The sequence below is a fragment of the Rana temporaria genome, chromosome 9, assembly GCF_905171775.1.
Source record: "Rana temporaria chromosome 9, aRanTem1.1, whole genome shotgun sequence".
NCBI classification, from domain to species: domain Eukaryota; kingdom Metazoa; phylum Chordata; class Amphibia; order Anura; family Ranidae; genus Rana; species Rana temporaria.
The window spans coordinates 169,527,178-169,546,782 of record NC_053497.1 but is presented as its reverse complement, the minus strand read 5'-3'; the positions used below and the strand labels follow the sequence as shown (position 1 = coordinate 169,546,782).

Sequence of the window (19,605 nt, the reverse complement as noted above, 5' to 3'; positions counted from 1 at the left end):
ATATGAATGCAATTTATACACTGGGGGGAGAACCTCTGGGGGAATCTAGGATGGAAAAGGACCTGGGGGTCCTAGTAGACTCAGCAATGGCATGCAATGCCAAGCTGCTGCTAACAAAGCAAACACAATTTTGGCATGCATTAAAAAGGGATTAACTCCAGAGATAAAACAATAATTCTCCCACTCTACAAGACTCTGGTCCGTAACTTATGCTGTCCAGTAGACATGTGCACAACAAAAATGTTCGTATTTTTTTGTTCCGTTTCGTCTCGTTCCGTAGATTCGTAAAGATTCGTAATTTCGTAAGACTGAAGTTTTCCTATTCGGACCCGTTCGTATTTTCGTAACAGTTTTATTTTCGTTTATACTGAATGATTCGTAATTCTGTCCAATTTATTTTCGAAATTCGTAATTTTGTTAGATAATAATTTTTGTTTAATGGATTCGTAATTTTGTACTTTCATAAATACATAGCAACACGCGGATAATCCATATAAAGATATACCTTCTCTTAAGCCCCGTACACACGGTCGGACTTTCTGCCAACAAACGTCAAAATGAGCGTTTTCCAAAAAATCCGACCATGTGTACGCTCCACCGGACAAACTTTTTCGGTTTCAAAAGTCCGGCCAACTCCCTTCAGACAAAAATCCACGGAAACGTTATTTTTTTAAGTCCGATCGTGTGTACGAGGCTTTACACTGTCCAATGTGACTCATCACAAAAGAGATAAGCTGATTGGCTAAGATATTAAGTAAGATACATCACTCACTAACTACACTGCCCAGTGCCCATTGGAAAGAACGATACAAGTACACAAATTTACCAACAGACAAAGAAACGGATTTAAAAAACACACAAATGAAAATACGAACATACGAATGAAAATACGAACAGACAAAGGATTTAAAATACGGAATGCAAATCGTTTGTTATAGATGTCATTTTCGTTCCTTTGCTTTTTCGGTGTTTCGTATTTTAGTAAGATTGTCCAATCATACGTTCGTATTTTCGCTTGTTCGTTATTTTGCTTATTCGTAATTCCGTAATTTTCGTATTTTGGTTCTTTCAGCTTTTCGGATTTTCGAATTGATCCGAATGTACGAATACTAACAAATCCTCAGGAAGGATGTACTGGAAATGGAGCGAGTACAAAGAAGGGCAACAAAGCTAATAAAGGGTCTGGAAGATATTGGTTATGAGGAAAGGTTACAAGCACTGAACTTATTCTCTCTGGAGAAGACGCTTGAGAGGGGATATGATTTCAATTTACAAATACCGTACTGGTGACCCCACAATAGGGAGAAAACTTTTTTGCGGAAGGGACTTTAACAAGACAAATGGCCACTCTAAAATTGGAAGAAAAGAGGTTTAACCTTAAACTACGTAGAGGGTTCTTTACTGTAGGAGCGGCAAGGATGTGGAATTCCCTTCCACAGGCGGTGGTCTCAGTGGGGAGCATCGATGGTTTAAAAAAAATATTAGATAAGCATCTAAACAACCACAACATACAGGGATATACAATGTAATACTGACAAATAATCACACACATAGGTTGAACTTGATGGACTTGTGTTTTTTTTCAACCTCACCTACTATGTAACTATGGGCCAGATTCACAGAACAAATACGCCGGAGTATCTGCTGATACTCCGGCGTATTTTCAAATTTGCCGCGTCGTATCTTGATTTGTGATTCACAAACAAGATACAACGGCTTTTGGCTAAGATCCGACAGGCTTACGGCTTCGTACGCCTTTGGATCTTAGGCTGCAATACTTCGGCCGCTGGGTGTAGTTTGCGTCGTTTTCCTGCGTCGGGTATGCCAATGAGCATTTACGGCGATCCACGATGGTTTTCACGTTCGTTACGTCGTCGCTAGTAATTTTTTCCTGTCGCAAAGTTAAGGCTCGTTTTACCTGCCTTAACTTTACACGAGCCATGTTAAAGTATGGCCGTCGTTCCCGCTTGGAATTTCAAATTATTTTTTTTTGCGTAAGACGTCCGGGAATACGAAAGTACGTTATGCACGTCGCCGTTCAAAAAAAATGACGTCACTTCGCGCAAAGCACGGCGGGAATTTCCTAACGGAGCATGCGCAGTATGTCCGGCGCGGGAGCGCGCCTAATTTAAATGGTACACGCCCCATTTGAATTGGGCGGGCTTGCGCCGGACGTGTTTACGATACACCGCCGCAAGTTTACAGGTAATTGCTTTGTGAATCAGGCACTTACGCTGAAAACTTGCGGCGGTGTAACGTAAACGGGATACGTTACGCCGCCGCTAGTGTACGTGAATCTGGCATATGTAACTATATGTTCCAGTTAAAACAGATCTTGCACAAAAATTACATTCTAACTGAAGCCCTGGTAAAGAGGGACTTTTTTTGATGCCCGAAACATGTTGTCAGTTTTGAAGTGAAAATCAATAACTTAATTTGAACTATTTTATCGTATGGTCTGGCACTCCTTCCATTGGTGCAGTTTTTTTTTTGGTAAACTGAAAAGATATTGACCAGAATCCTTTAAACCTTAACCTCCTATATGTTGGCTGATTTGCAAGATGTGTGTCGGATTTCAGAAAAACCTAAGAAATACTACCGCTGGCGTTTATATGATGAATGTGTGACGGGTAATGAATGTGTACTTTCCCATAGGAGTTGTTTGAGACATTTGGAACATATGTTCCAATTAAAACAGACCTCGCCCGAAAATGACGTTCTAACAATGTAACACTGCCCACCTAAATGTGTAAAGCGAGGTCAGTCTGTGAAAACAATATCCATGTTACGTTCTGGTATAAAACACCTGGACCCATGACTCAATTTTGCTGTGATAAAACAACAGCCTCATAAAACAGTTTACACCACTCAATCAGCAATCTTCGCAATTGTTATGTTTGTCTGTTATGCCGCCAAAAATATCAGAGGCGGTTATAGCAACAAGCAACCTGGCTCTTCCTATAAACTCTGGCCCAGATTCTCGTAGATGGGCGTAATACAGCGGCGGCGTAACGTATCTCATTTACATTACGCCGCCGCAAGTTTTACGGGCAAGTGCTTGATTCACAAAGCACTTGCCTGTAAAGTTGCGGCGGCGTAGCGTAAATCCTCCGGCGCAAGCCAGCCTAATTCAAATGATCCGGGTAGGGGGCGTGGATCATTTAAATTAGGCCGATCGTACTGCGCATGCGCCGTCCCTAAAATTTCCCGACGTGCATTGCGCTAAATGATGTCGCAAGGACGTCATTGGTTTCGACGTTAACGTAAATGGCGTCCAGCGCCATTCACGGACGACTAACGCAAACAACGTACATTTTTAAATTTTGACGCGGGAACGACGGCCATACTTAACATTGGTTGCCCCTCATATAGCAGGGGCAACTTTACGTGTCGCAAAAGATACGGAAACGTCGTAACTTCACTGCGTCGACCGCGCGTACGTTCGGGAATTTTGCGTAAATAGCTAGTTTGCATAGACGACGGGGAAAACGACGGAGGCGACACCTAGCGGCGGGAAAAAAAATTGCATTTAAGATCTGATAGCGTAAGAGCCTTACGCCTGTCGGATCTAATGGATATCTATGCGTAACTGATTCTAAGAATCAGTCGCATAGATACGACGGCCCAGATTAGGACTTACGACGGTGCAAATGGCGTTGCGCCGTCGTAAGCCCTTTGAGAATCTGGGCCTCTATAGATAATAAAAGTGGTACCTTTAGAATACAATATACATAGACAAAACAGGGGGGAAGGGACAGACCGTGTCACTGCTCTGGTGTAGTATGTCAATGTAAGCCTTTATTAAATGTGTAGCACCCTGAACCAATGAGTGGCTTCTATATGTTAAAATTACAGTTGTCTGAGCTATAGTTTGGCTCAGAAAGATTGTATTCAAATTGTGGTTCTGTTACAGTTCGGCTGGGTTGCACGTTTTTCCACTTGACAGTAGGTGTCACTGTCACCATTGGTCAAGGTTGGAAATGCAGTAGGTTGAATGTATTGGGTATTCCTTTTTCAGAAGTGGCTCAGGGGGCGTGGTCAAGCCGCTGTGCATTCTGGGAGAGGGTACTTAAGAGCAAAAACACCTTTTTGTGGGTTCGGTTTTCCCTGATCCGGACCTGAGGGCCCTCCTGGCCTCAGGGATGTATTGGCGGTTCTTGTCTCGGGGCCACGTTGGCCTGAGGCTCCGTTGCTGAGATGTGGGCCCAGGAGCTGCTGGGGCCTACTGATCCAGGGATGGTCCTGTGTCGCCTTGCCTGCTGGAAGGGACCAAACAATTGAGGACTCAATTGGAGGATGCATCTGGATCAAAATCTACCTCACAGTGCTGCCGGAACAGCTGAGAGATCCCGGCACTGTGAGCTATGCTCCTTTCTTCAGAAGTTAACCCAGTTCGTGGTTACACAAGTCTGTGGCAGAGACTATTGAACCAATTCTATTTTCACCAAGTCTGTGGCAGAGACTATCTTTTGATTGAGCTTCGCACCGGCTGCTAGGCTAGTGAGAGTGAGCCTATCTGGTGGACGCTGAGTCCATCGTGGAGACAGTTGTTCCTCTGGACCTAGGAGAATATTCGTGATTCGCAAGTAAGATGCCTGAATTTCCCCTAACACTCCATCCCTCTTTTCTGAAGTTTACTTTAACCTCTTCCTGCCCGGTCAATAGTCAATTGACGTCCGGGAAGTGGTTGTGAAATCACGGCGCAGCGATCGGTAATGCGGGGTGTCAGTCTGACACCCTGCATCTCCGATCTCGGTAAAGAGCCTCCGATGCCAATCAGTGCCCATTGAATGGCAACATGGGCACTGGCTGAAATGATGCCCAGCAATTCCATCAGTGTCACCCCTCAGTGTCCATCAGTGCCACCTCTTAGTGCCCATCTATGCCCAGTGCCCACCTATTAGTGCCCATCTGTGCCACCCATAAGTAACCATCAGTGCCACCCATAAGTGCCATCCATGAGTGGCCATCAGTGCCGCCTATGAGTGGCCATCAGTGCCGCCTATGAGTAGCCATCAGTGCCGCATACCAGCGCCGCCCATCAGTGCCACCTCATCGGTGCCCATAATTGAAGAAGAAAACGTACTTATTTACAAAAAAAAAAACAGAAAAAAATAAAAACTTTTTTTTTTTCTAAATTTTCTGTGTTTTTTTTTTAGTTGTTGCGCAAAAAATAAAAATCGCAGAAGTGATCAAATACCACCAAAATAAAATAAAAATTTCATTTGGGTACAGTGTAGCATAACCGCGCAATTGTCATTCAAAGTGCGACAGCGCTGAAAGCTGAAAATTGGCCTGGGCAGGAAGGTGCGTAAGTGCCCGGTATGGAATTGGTTAAGAAAAACCCTCTCTGCAGGAGGAAGAAAAAGACTGGGGGCCAGATTTAGGTACATTGTCGTGTCTTCGTGGCGGCGTAGCGCATCTCATATGCGCTACGCCGACGTAACATTGAGAGGCAAGCTGAGTGTTCACAAAGCACTTGCTCCCATATTTACGCCAGCGTAACGTAAATAGGCCGGCGTAAGCCCCCCTAATTCAAAGTAGGTAGGTAGTGGGCGTTTTGTATTAAAATGAATCGTGACCCCATGTAAATGCATGGCCGTACGAACGGCGCATGCGCACGCATGCTCAAAATCACGTTGCATATACTCCCCAAGATATGACGGCTCAATGCGTACGATGTGAACGTAACTTACGCCCAGCCCCATTCACGTACGACTTCCGTAAAATACGACGGCTGTTCCGACGTCCATACCTTAACATGACTTACCCCTGCTTTATGAGGGGTAAACTTACGCCGGACGTACGCCTTGTGTAAACGGCGTAGATTACTGCGACGGACGTAAGTACGTACGTGAATCGGCGTATCTTGCTCATTTACTTATTCGACGCGTAAATCATTGGAAGTGTCCCTAGCGGGCAGCGTAAATATGCACCCAAGATACGACGGCGTAGGAGACTTACGTCGGTCGTAGGAAGTCAAAATTCAGGCGTATCTTGTACTGTGGATTAGGTGCATAGATACGACGGTGCATCCGTGGACTTACGCTGGCGTATCATTAGATACGTCGGCGTAAGTCTTTGTGAATCGGGGCCTGGTTGTTTGGCGCAGACATTTCTTTCTTTAACCAACTGTTCAATGAGAACCCCTGAGACGAACGCAAGGAACAGTAAGGTAACGGCAGGTCCAAATCTAAACCAGCAGCTCCTGCTGGGGTAGTGATACAAATGTAAAACGATCATACTCTCAAAGGAAGATGCATTGGGAGCAATTAGGGCAAAACTGTGCGCCATTATCAGTGCACTCGCTTGAGCCACACAGGGGATCGATCCATAACCCAGCTTCTGGATCACTTAGAGTGCGGCGGCTCTTCCAAGGCGCTGAACCGCCGACTAATGTCCCAGTCCCGAAAAGGTCCACCACAACTATGACACCACCAAAGGATCCAGGTTGCAACAGGATGCATTTCAAGGAAATCTTCCTCTTTAGCAGTCGAAGAAGAGAAAGATTCGGCACACTCTCAGCAATCTAGACACTGGGTTATGGACTGATCCCCTGTGCAGCTTGGGACAGTACACTTACAGTGGTGCAAAGTTTTGCCCTTAAAGGGGTTGTAAAGGTTTGTTTTTATTTTCTAAATAGGTTCTTTAAAGCGGAGTTCCGGCCACAATTTCACTTTTTAAATATAAATACCCCTGTAATACACAAGCTTAATGTATTCTAGTAAAGTTGGTCTGTAAACTAAGGTCCGTTTTGTTAGGTTGTTACAGCATTTAGACACTTAATAAAATAGAAATTGACTGGGGCCATCTTAAGTGTGGGCATCATGAAGCCAGACTGTATGACTTCCTGGATTTCAGCCTTGCCGATCTCACACATGCTCAGTGCTGCACAAACAGTGTAATAGGTTTCAGATCAGGTTTCAGCACCTGTACTGTCCAAGTTACATGATTCTTCGAGACTGGGGAGTGCACAGACTCCTGGAAAGTTACACCCACTACATTCCCAGGAGTCTGTGCGGTGTAGGTTAGGAAGCATTAAGCACCTAGGTGCAGGAAGTGGGAAGATTAACTATTCTACCTAGCAACAACACTTTGAAGGCATCTAAAAAAATAAATAAAAATTCTTAAAGGACTAATGACATTTTTTTAAAACTACTGATGTAATGTTATATTTATGGGTGGAACTCCACTTTAAGCTTGCGCATTGTTGGTTCACTTACCTTTTCCTTCCATTTCCCTTCTAATAGCCAGATTCAGAAAGACTGGCTTAATTTTGAGGCGGCGTAGCGTATCGCACATATGCTACGCCGCCGAAAGTCAGATAGCCAAGTGCTGTATTCACAAAGCACTTGCCTCCTAAGTTACGGCGGCGTAGCGTAAATGGGCCAGCGTAAGCGCGCCTAATTCAAATGATGAACAGGGGGGCGTGTTTTATGTTAATGACTAGTGACCTGTCGTGATTGACGTTTTTAACGAACGGCGCATGTGCCGTCCGTGTACATATCCCACTGTGCATTGCTCCAAAGTATGCCGCAAGGACGTATTGGTTTTGACGTGAACGTAAATTACGTCCAGCCCCATTCACAGACGACTTACGCAAACAACGTAACATTTTCAAATTTCGACGCGGGAACGACGGCCATACTTAACATTGGCTAGGCCAGCTATTTGTTCGACTAACGTAACGCCGGAAAAAGCCTTACGTAAACGACGTAAAAAAAAATGCACCGGGCGCACGTACGTTTCTGAATCGGCGTATCTAGCTCATTTGCATATTCTACGCCGAACTCAACGGAAGCGCCACCTAGCGGCCAGCGTAAATATGCACCCTAAGATACGCCGGCGTAGTAGACTTACGCCGCTCGTATCTTAGCCTAATTTAAGCGTATCTGGTTTTCAGAATGCGCTTAAATTTACGACGGCGTAGATTCAGAGTTACGACGCCGTATCTACCGATACGCCAGCGTAAACATCTCTGAATCTAGCTATAAATGTTTATTTTCTTTGTCTGAATTTCTCACTTCCTGTAAGTTTGCCCCCATCATCCGAGCCGTTCTGGCTGGGGATTAGTCAGCGTGCTTGCCCCTTCCCTTGGGACTATATCCCTACGGGGAGACGCTGTGAACACCTACAGGGATTTAGTCCCAAGGGAGGGGGCGAGCACGCTGACTAACCCCCAGCCAGAACGGCTCGGATGATGGGAGCAAGCTTACAGGAAGTGAGAAATTCAGACAAAGAAAATAAACATTTAGAAGGGAAATCAAAGGAAAAGGTAAGTGAACCAACAATGCACTAGCTTAACCACTTAAGGACTGCCTAACGCCGATATACGTCGGCAGAATGGCACGGCTGGGCACAAGCATGTACCTGTACGTCCTCTAAGTGCCCAGCCGTGGGTCGCGGGCGCACGCCCCGGTCCTAAGCTCCGTGACCAGGGCCACGGGACCCGCGGACCCGATCGCCGCCGGAGTCCCGCGATCGGTCCCCGAAGCTGAAGAACGGGGAGAGCTGTGTGTAAACACAGCTTCCCCGTTCTTCACAGTGGCAGGTTCATTGATCGTGTGTTCCCTAATATAGGGAAACACGATCAATGACGTCACACGTCCAGCCCTAACCCCCTACAGTTAGAAAAACATATGAGGTCACACATAACCCCTACAGTGCTCCCCAGTGGTTAACTCCCTAACTGCAATTGTAATTTTTACAGTAAACAATGCATTTTTATAGCATTTTTTGCTGTGAATATCACAATGGTCCCAAAAATGTGTCAAAAAAGTGTCCGCCATAATGTCGCAGTCATTAAAAAAATCGCTGATCGCCGCCATTAGTAGTAAAAAAAAATAATAATAAAAATGCAATAAAACTATCCCCTATTTTGTAAACGCTATAAATTTTGCGCAAACCAATCGATAAACGCTTATTGCGATTTTTTTTTACCAAAAATAGGTAGAAGAATACGTATCGGCCTAAACTGAGGAAAAAAAGTTTTTTTATATCTTTTTGGGGGATATTTATTATAGCAAAAAGTAAAAATGTTGGCATTTTTTTCAAAATTGTCGTTCTATTTTTGTTTATAGCGCAAAAAAAGTAAAACCGCAGAGGTGATCAAATACCACCAAAAGAAAGCTCTATTTGAGGGGAAAAAAGGACGCCAATTTAGTTTGGGAGCCACGTCGCACGACCGCGCAATTGTCAGTTAAAGCGACGCAGTGCCGAATCGCAAAAACTGGCCAGGTCCTTTAGCTGCATAAAGGTCTGGGTCTTAAGTGGTTAAAGGAACCTAATTAGAAAAAAGAAAACAAACCTTTACAACCCCTTTAATTGCCCCCAATGCATCTACAGTGCCTTGCAACAGTATTCATACCCCTTGAAATTTTCAACATTTTGTCATGTTACCATACCGCCCATCTTTTTGAGATGGGAATGAGGGACACCTATAAGAAAAAGTATATAGGCATAGGACACACCTCCCTGCCACGCCCCCTTAAAGGAGAATTGAACAAAAAAATAATAGTTAAACCCACAAGTACTTTATTTTACCACTACTATTCCTTTATTCTGTCTTTTGGCATTTACAGATGCAGTAATTTAGAAATCAGATGAAAGGTTTAGCACTGGGAAACAGTTTTTGATAGATAAAAAGTGCATTTTATATACATCTATAGAGATCGGACCAAAATGAGGGACAAATGAGGAGGAATTAGGGACAGAGGGACATTTCTCCAAATCAGGGACAGTCCCTCAAAATCCAGGACATTTGGGAGCTATGTGTTACAACCAAAAACGTGAATGTATTTTTTTTTTTTTTTGTGATAGACCAACACAAAGTGGCATATAATTGTGAAGTAGAAGGAAAATTATAAATGGTTTTCAAAGTTTTTTTTTTTACAAATAAACATGTGAAAAGTGTGGGGGGTGCATTTGTATTCAGCCCCCTTTACTCTGATACCCCTAACTAAAATCTAGTGGAACAATTGCCTTTAGAAATCACCTAATTAGTAAATAGCGACCTGTCAGAGTGCCGCTCTTCCCTATGGGGGATCGGATGACGACGGACCGTACAGTCGGTTGTCATCCGATCTGATCCGCCAGATGGATGGAAAAGTAGGGTTTCCATCCATCACACTTTGGCGGATCGGAGCGGGTCGGATATCAGCGGGCATGTCACCGCTGACATCCGTGGCTCCATAGAGGAGTACAGAGCATCCGTTCAGGTCTGCCTAAAAAACTGACTGTGTGAAAGGGGCCTTAGTGAACAAACAGCAATATGAAGGCCAAGTGACACACCAGACAGGTCAGGGATAAAGTTGTGGAGAAGTATAAAGCAGGGTTAGGTTATAAAAAAATCTCCCAAGCTTTGAACATCTCACGGAGCTCTGTTCAATCCGTCATCCAAGAGTATGGCACAACTGCAAACCTACCATGACATGGCCGTCCACCTAAACTGACCGGCCGGGCAAGAAAAGCATTAATAAGAGAAGCCGCCAAGAGGCCCATAGTAACTCTGGAGAATCTGCAGAGATCCACAGCTCAGGTGGGAGAATCTGTCCACAGGACAACTATTAGTTGTGCTCTCCACAAATCTGCCCTTTATGGAAGAGTGGCAAGAAGAAAGACTTTGTTAAAAGAAAGCCATAAGAAGTCCTGTTTGCAGTTTGTGAGAAGCCATGTGAGGACACAGCAAACATGTGGAAGAAGGTGCTCTGGTCAGATGAGACCAAAATTGAACTTTTTGGAGGAAAACGAACTCTGCACATCACCCTGAACACACCATCCCCACTGTGAAACATGGTGGTGGCAGCATCATGTTGTTGGGATGCTTGTCTTCAGCAGCGACAGGGAAGCTGCTCAGAGTTGATGGGAAGATGGATGGAGCCAAATATAGGACAATCTTAGAAGAAAACATGTTAGAGTCTGCAAAAGACTTGAGACTTGGGCGAAGGTTCACCTTCCAGCAGGACAACGACCCTAAACATTCAGCCAGAGCTACAATGGAATGGTTTAGATCAAAGCATATTCATGCCCACACACCATCATTTTAAATTACATTTTTTTAAAACAATGTTTTTTTTAAATGATCGTGTGTACGGGAAATTAGAATGGCCCAGTCAAAGTCCAGACCTAAATCCACTTGAGAATCTGTGGCAAGACTTGAAAATTGCTGTTCACAGACGCTCTCCATCCAATCTGACAGAGCTTGAGATATTTTACAAAGAAGAATGGGAAAAAATGTCACTCTCTAGATGTGTAAAGCTGGTAGAGATACCCCCAAAAAGACTTGCAGCTGTAATTGTAGCGAAAGGAGGTTCTACAAAGTATTTTCTATACAAATCCATGCCATACCTTTCACATATTTATTTGTAAAAAATCTTGAAAACCATTTATAATTTTCCTTCCACTTTGAACCCCCCCCCCCCCCGCTAGTCTGACTTAGTGCTCCCCCAACCCCCCTCCCCACTAGTCTGCCTCAGTGCTCCCCCAATCCCCGCCCATAGTCTGTCACAATGCTAAAACCATCCCACCTCTTGCTAGCCTGCCACAGTGCCCCCCCCCCCCCAGCTAGAAGAAGAGATAGGATTAGGAAGGAGAGGGATATGGGGGACATGGAAAAGGAGAGGAAGGGAAAAAGGTAGGAGGCGAGAGATTAGACCCTGGGATTAACATTATTATATAATACCTATTATATAAATTACTGAAAATCAAATATGGTTAAAATATAAAAGGTGAGGTCGCACGCAGTAAATAGATGCCCAACATGTCAAGCTTTAAATTTACTTGTTCCGAAAACAAACCAAAGAACAAATTCCCACAAACTCCCATAAACAAACCGACAATGAACTTCGGCACCCTATATTTTCCATAGGCGACGCTGTGGTTTGTGCACAACTTATAGCGCCAACAAACTATATGGTATATGTACTGGAATATTTTTTTTATACTAGTAATGGCGGTGATCAGCCACTTATAGTGGGGCTGTGATAGTGCGGCGAATAATCTGACACTAACTGACACTGGAGGATAGAAGGAGAGAATCCCTGGTGCCGCACATCCAGGGGGTTGTGTGATGATGAGAGAAACTACAGTGATGAAAATAAGTATTTGAACACCCTGCTATTTTGCAAGTTCTCCCACTTGGAAATCATGGAGGGGTGTGAAATTGTTATCGTAGGTGCATGTCCACTGTGAGAGACATAATCAAAAACAAAAATCCAGAAATCACAATGTATGATTTTTTTTAACTATTTATTTGTATGATACAGCTGCAAATAAGTATTTGAACACCTGAGAAAATCAATGTTAATATTTGGTACAGTAGCCTTTGTTTGCAATTACAGAGGTCAAACGTTTCTTGTAGTTTTTCACCAGGTTTGCACACACTGGAGGAGGGATTTTGGCCCACTCCTCCACACAGATCTTCTCTAGATCAGTCAGGTTTCTGGGCTGTCGCTGAGAAACACGGAGTTTGAGCTCCCTCCAAAGATTCTCTATTGGGTTTAGGTCTGGAGACTGGCTAGGCCACGCCAGAACCTTGATATGCTTCTTACAGAGCCACTCCTTGGTTATCCTGGCTGTGTGCTTCGGGTCATTGTCATGTTGGAAGACCCAGCCTCGACCCATCTTCAAAGCTCTAACTGAGGGAAGGAGGTTGTTGCCCAAAATCTCGCAATACATGGCCCCGGTCATCCTCTCCTTAATACAGTGCAGTCGCCCTGTCCCATGTGCAGAAAAACACCCCCAAAGCATGATGCTACCACCCCCATGCTTCACAGTAGGGATGGTGTTCTTGGGATGGTACTCATCATTCTTCTTCCTCCAAAAACGGTTAGTGGAATTATGACCAAAAAGTTCTATTTTGGTCTCATCTGACCACATGACTTTCTCCCATGACTCCTCTGGATCATCCAAATGGTCATTGGCAAACTTAAGACGGGCCTTGACATGTGCTGGTTTAAGCAGGGGAACCTTCCGTGCCATGCATGATTTCAAACCATGACGTCTTAGTGTATTACCAACAGTAACCTTGGAAACGGTGGTCCCAGCTCTTTTCAGGTCATTGACCAGCTCCTCCCGTGTAGTCCTGGGCTGATTTCTCACCTTTCTTAGGATCATTGAGACCCCACAAGGTGAGATTTTGCATGGAGCCCCAGTCCGAGGGAGATTGACAGTCATGTTTAGCTTCTTCCATTTTCTAATGATTGCTCCAACAGTGGACCTTTTTTCACCAAGCTGCTTGGCAATTTCCCCGTAGCCCTTTCCAGCCTTGTGGAGGTGTACAATTTTGTATCTAGTGTCTTTGGACAGCTCTTTGGTCTTGGCCATGTTAGTAGTTGGATTCTTACTGATTGTATGGGGTGGACAGGTGTCTTTATGCAGCTAATGACCTCAAACAGGTGCATCTAATTTAGGATAATAAATGGAGTGGAGGTGGACATTTTAAAGGCAGACTAACAGGTCTTTGAGGGTCAGAATTCTAGCTGATAGACAGGTGTTCAAATACTTATTTGCAGCTGTATCATACAAATAAATAGTTAAAAAATCATAAATTGTGATTTCTGTAATTTTTGTTTTTGATTATGTCTCTCACAGTGGACATGCACCTACGATGACCATTTCAGACCCCTCCATGATTTCCAAGTGGGAGAACTTGCAAAATAGCAGGGTGTTCAAATACTTATTTTCCTCACTGTACCTTAGCCTGGGATACCACCAGGCAATGACCCCAACATGTTTCGCTCTGCCCAGGTCCAGATTCCTCACAAGGCCACCGAGGCCAGGCCTCGGGGCGGCAGTGGGTGCGGGGGGGGGCGCCGGTTGTAACACACAGCGGGAGACTGCTGTGTCACGGAGCTCACTGTGAAAAGTTTGGGCGCGCTGTGATAAAAGTCCCGCCCTCCTCCTAGACCAGCTCGTGTGAGATAGGCAGTGTTCTGTCCATCACACAAGCTGGTCTAGGAGGAGGGCGGGACTTTTATCACAGCGCGCCCAAACTTTTCACAGTGAGCTCCGCGACACAGCAGGAGCAGGAGATGCCCGATGTGCGTAATGCACACACTGACTGGTGAGGCTACATTGTTTGGCACAGTAAGGCTGTAATGATGGTGAGGGGGGCTGTAATGATGGTGAGGGGGGTTGTAATGATGGTGAGGGGGGTTGTAATGATGGTGAGGGGGACTCCAATGTGGGCACAGTAAGGCAGCAATGATGGCGAGGGAGACTCCAATGAGGGCACGGTAAGGCTGCAATGATGGTGAGGCGGCTGTTATGCCCCTCACTACACGTGACTGAGGTGTATTCGGGCACACTGTTAACTCCTCTCATACCAATGCATTCCAGTAGGTGCAGAATCCCTTTGAACTTTTATTGATACAAGACAGAGTAAAACTGTAACAGATACAAACAAAATATAATTAATAAATAATCACACAATTAGTGCCTCCCTATCTATCTAGAGACACAGATGGTAAACATACCGGAGATGGATCTGGATGGGTAGCGTAGAATAGAACTCAGCAGTCCATGTGCTTGCTTCCAGGGTGAAAAGGGAAAAGACCTAAAAGCCTGAAGCAAGGCCTGATGGGAAAGAAATACGGTGGCTTGCATGGACCAAAACTACCCAGCTATTCTAACTGACTGCATTAAATAGAACTAGCGCAGTTAAACAAAATGGCCATTAGATTGCAGCATAGATTTGATTTGATTAAACAAAAGTCAATGCAAGATTATGAGCCTTATTAATGAAAGCATGACAGCGGCAATGATGGGCATGGTGAGGTGGCAATGATGGGCACGGGTTGGGGGACTTTGTTTTTTTTTGGTGGGGAGCAGCATTGAAGGACCCGGCCTTGCGGCGGCAAAGGGAGTAAATCTGGGCCTGGCTCTGCCCTCCGAAGCTTAGTCAGAACTGACACTGAGTGGGAGCTGACTAACTGATACCACCAGTGACCATAATACAGTGATCAGTTATATTATTATACATTATCACTGTACTAATGACACTGGCTGGGAGGAGGTTAACATCTCTGGGTAATCAAGGGGTTAAGTGAGTGCTGAATTTTACTAAAAATCTTTCTTCCTTCTCCCTTCTTATTGGTTTAAGCAAATATCTTTTGTTCTTAAAGTATATGTGAACCTTGTACTCGGGCAAATGCTCCCGATGCTTCACCCCATACTTGTACTGTCGGCGGTGATCATTGCATGGGGAAGTTACAAGCACCAATCACCGCTGTATAGATTTAAAAGTAATACTAATTTCTCCGCTTCTCTCTACACGCCCCCCCCCTCCCCCCGCGCGGCTTTCAGCTGCTTTAAAATCAGCGGTGATCAGTGCTTGTAACTCCCCCACACACGATCACCGCTGACGGTCCCGTGTCCTCCTCCAGCCCCCCTCCGTTTTGCTGCAGTCTATCTCCCTCCCTCCGTGTATCCCGCCGTGTTTCTCTCTCCCTCCGTGTATCCTGCCGTGTATCCCTCCGTGTTTCTCTCCCCTTCTGTGCTCCTCCTCCACCCCCTGGAAATGTCAGGATGGAGAGCGGGGTAGGAGCTGGTAAATCCGGCTCCTTACTGCTCCGAATGGACAGAGTCAGTGATCACTGACTCTGTCTATTCACATAACTGAGACATCGTAACCTGTGATTACAATGTTTCAGTTTATCTGTCTCTCTCCATTCCTTTTCAGCTGATGCTGCTGAGAAAGGGACTGGGGAACATGTGTCCCTAGTCCCTTTCCCTGTCTCAAAGGGGAGATGTCAGAGGTAAAAAAAATTGTAAAAAAAAAAAAAAAAATTGTAAAAAAATAAAAAAAAATTGTTAAAGATAAAAAAAAAAAAAAAAAATACTGACACATGTAAAAAAGTATCGGTATCGGCACTCATACTCGTACTTGGCCTTAAAGTGGTATCGGGACAACCCTAGTTTTAACACAAGTACAAGGTACAACATACAAATATCAAGAATATGAAATGTTGGAGTAAGATTCTTTAGGGCACTGCACTAATTTATCACAAGAGGTCTATCTGGCCACCAAAATGGGCAGTGTGTCTAGGCTCCTAAGGCAAGCAGTGCACAGTGGATACATTACCAATGGCTTCCTTGAGGTATCTCTGTCCTATCAGTTTCAGATACTCCTCTATGGCTTTAGTTGCAAGTGTGTTCTCACGGAGAATAAGGTGCTCTCTATCAAGGAAGCGATCAACCTCTGTCATAGCCATATCGGAGAGGAAGTCCTGAGAAGAAAGAGAGATAGGAGTAACAGAAAGTGACAAAAATAACAGTTTTGCTGAGTACAATGGTTAGTTTTTGTGTGTTCTGTGGAACCCCTTGAATAACAGGCCCAGACCATACATCGGTCAGCCATAACATTATGAACACCGACAGGTAGAGAAAATAACATAAATTATCTTGTTACAATGGCATCTGAAAGTGGGTTAGATATATTAGGCAGTAGGTGAACATGTTTTCCCTGAAGTTGATGCGTTGAAAGTAGGGAAAATGGGCAAGCATAAGGATTTGAGCAACTTTTACAAGGGCCAAATGGTAATGGCTAAATGACTGGGTCAGAGCATCTCCAAAACTGCAGCTCTTGTGGGATGTTACCAGATTTCAGTGATCAGGACCTACCAAAGGTGGTCCAAGGAAGGAAAGATGGTAAACTGGTAACAGGGTCATGGGCGGCCAAGGTTTATTGACACATGTGGGGAGTAAAGGCTGGAATGTGTTGTCTGATCGAATAGAAAAGCTATCCTAACTCATCTATTGCTGAAAAAGTTAATGCCGGCGCGAGGAAAGATTTCTTAGAACACACAGGGGCAGATCCACAGAGATCTGCACCGGCGCAGTGTATGGGAGATACGCTACGCCGCTGTAACTTACTTTTTGTTGCTTCGAATCCAGAAAGAATTTGCGCCGTAAGTTACGGTGGCGTAGTGTATCTCTTGCGACGTAAGGGCGCCTAATTCAAATCGGCGAGTAGGGGGGCGTGTTTCATTTAAATGAAGCGCGTCCCCACCCCGAACGAACTGCGCATGCGGCGTTATTAAATTTCCCGTTGTGCATTGCGCTAAATGACGTCGCAAGGATGTCATTGGTTTTGACCTGGACGTAAATTACGTCCATCACGATTCACAAACAACTTACGCAAAAAAAAAAATTCAAATGAAACGCAGGAACGACGGCCATACTTAACATGGCAAGTCTAACTATACGCCGCAAAATAGCAGCTTTAACTATACGCCAGAAAAAGCCAACTAGAGACGACGTAAGAGAATGCGACGGCCGCGTGTACGTTCGTGGATCGTCGGAAATAGCTAATTTGCATACTCAACGTGGAAAACGACGAGAACTCCACCCAGCGGACGCCGAAGTATTGCATCTAAGATCCGAAGGCGTACAAAGCCATACGCCTGTCGGATCTAACCCAGATGCCGTTGTATCTTGGTTTGAGGATTCAAACCAAAGATACGACGCGGGAAATTTGAAAGTACGCCGGAGTATCAGTAGATACGCCGGCGTACTCTCTTTGTGGATCTGCCCCACAGTGTATCGCAGTATGGGACGTATGGGGAATCGTATCCGCAGACCGGTCAGGGTTCCACAACTGTCCCCTGTCCAAAAAATACAGGCCAGTCAAGTTCCCCATCCCAAACTCGCTCATCCATGTCTTTATGGACCTTGCTTTGTGCACTGGTCCAAATCATTTGGTCATTTGGTGGATGGAAGATTATGGTGTGGGGTTGCTTACTTTTCAGGGGTTGGGCTTGGCCCCTTAGTTCCAATGAATGGAACTCCTAAGGCATCGGCATACCAAGACATTTTGGACAATTTCATGATCTCAACTTTGTGGGAACAGTTTGGGGACGGCCCTTTCCTGTTCCAACATGACTGCGCACCAGTGCACAAAGCAAGGTCCATAAAGACATGGATGAGCGAGATTGGGGTGGAGCACCTTGACTGGCCTGTACCGAGTCCTGACTAGACATGTGCACAACAAAAAATTTCGTATTTTTTTGTTCCGTTTGGTCTCGTTCCGTAGATTCGTAATTTCGTATAAGTTTTCCTATTCGGACCCGTTCGTATTTCGTAAGACGCAAGTTTTCCTATTCGGACCCGTTCGTATTTCGTAAGACGCAAGTTTTCCTATTCGGACCCGTTCGTATTTCGTAAGACGCAAGTTTTCCTATTCGGACCCGTTCGTATTTCGTAAGACCCAAGTTTTCCTATTCGGACCCGTTCGTATTTCTTAAGACGCAAGTTTTCCTATTCGGACCCGTTTCGTTTTATTTTCGTTTATACTGAATGATTCGTAATTCTGTCCAATTTATTTTCGTTGATTCGAAATTCGTAATTTTGTTAGATAATAATTTTCGTTTAATGGATTCGTAATTTAGTACTTTCGTAAATACATAGCAACACGCGGCTAATCCATATTAAGATAGACTTTCTCTTAAGCCCCGTGCACACGGTCGGACTTTTTGCCAACAAACGTCAAAATGAGCGTTTTCCAAAAAATCCGACCGTGTGTACACTCCACCGGACAAACTTTTTCGGTTTCAAAAGTCCGGCCAACTCCCTTCAGACAAAAATCCACAGAAAAGTTTGTTTGAAGTCCGATGGTGTGTACGAGGCTTTACACTGTACAATGTGACTCAGCACAAAAGAGATAAGCTGATTGGCTAAGATTTTAAGTAATCACTCACTAACTACACTGCCCAGTGCCCATTCGAAAGAACGATACAAGTACACAAATTTACGAACAGACAAAGAAACGGTTTTTCAAAACACACAAATGAAAATACGAACATACGAATGAAAATACGAACATACGAATGGAAATACGAACAGACGAAGGATTTAAAATACGGAATGCAAATCGTTCGTTATAGATGTCATTTTCGTTCTTTTGCTTTTTTGGTGTTTCGTATTTTAGAAAGATTGTCCAATCATACGTTCGTATTTTCGCTTGTTCGTTATTTTACTTATTCGTAATTCCGTAATTTTCGTATTTTGGTTCTTCCAGCTTTTCGTATGCTCGATTTGTTACGAATGTACGAAAACTAACAAATTTGTACGAAAATCCAATCGTTACGAACGGGAACGCACATGTCTAGTCCTGACCTCAACCCAATAGAGAACACCTTCGGGATGAATAAGAGAGGAGACTACAAACCAGGCCTCATCCACATCAGTGCCCGATCTCAAAAAAATGTGCTTCTGGAAGAATGGTCAAACATTCCCATAGACACACTCCTAAACCTTGTGGATGGCTATCCCAGAAGAGTTGAAGCCGTTATAGCTGCAAAGGGTTGGCCAACTCAATATTGAACCCACTGTAGGTGGTGCTTTTGTCATCGCTGCCCGGTCAATCAAGATGACTAAACATGCCAAACACAGAAGAAGACAGGGTGAAGATGTTGGTACCAGCGAGGGAGCTCATTGAGCTTTAATTCCGCTTTAAGAATATCAGAGTTTTTGACATCAGCCGATTATGATTTCTGAAAGTCCTTTGCAGACAGAATAATTGTATTAGTTTTATGTTCAGACAAGCTCTGAGCCCTGCATGTAGTCTATAATATAAAATGTCAATTTATGCTTGTTGTCTTTGCTTAC

At 44.4% G+C, this 19,605-nt stretch overlaps 1 protein-coding gene across 5 annotated transcripts in view; it reads right to left on the bottom strand.

The window, feature by feature from the left end:
• Positions 1–19,605, bottom strand: part of SYNGAP1 (synaptic Ras GTPase activating protein 1) — a 469,079-nt gene that overhangs the window by 127,569 nt on the left and 321,905 nt on the right. For all 5 annotated transcript variants that reach the window (XM_040324977.1, XM_040324980.1, XM_040324978.1 and 2 more), the window contains one exon: positions 16,082–16,226. In XM_040324977.1, coding sequence (XP_040180911.1) covers positions 16,082–16,226 — 145 coding nt within the window. The remainder of the gene's footprint in view (positions 1–16,081; positions 16,227–19,605) is intronic.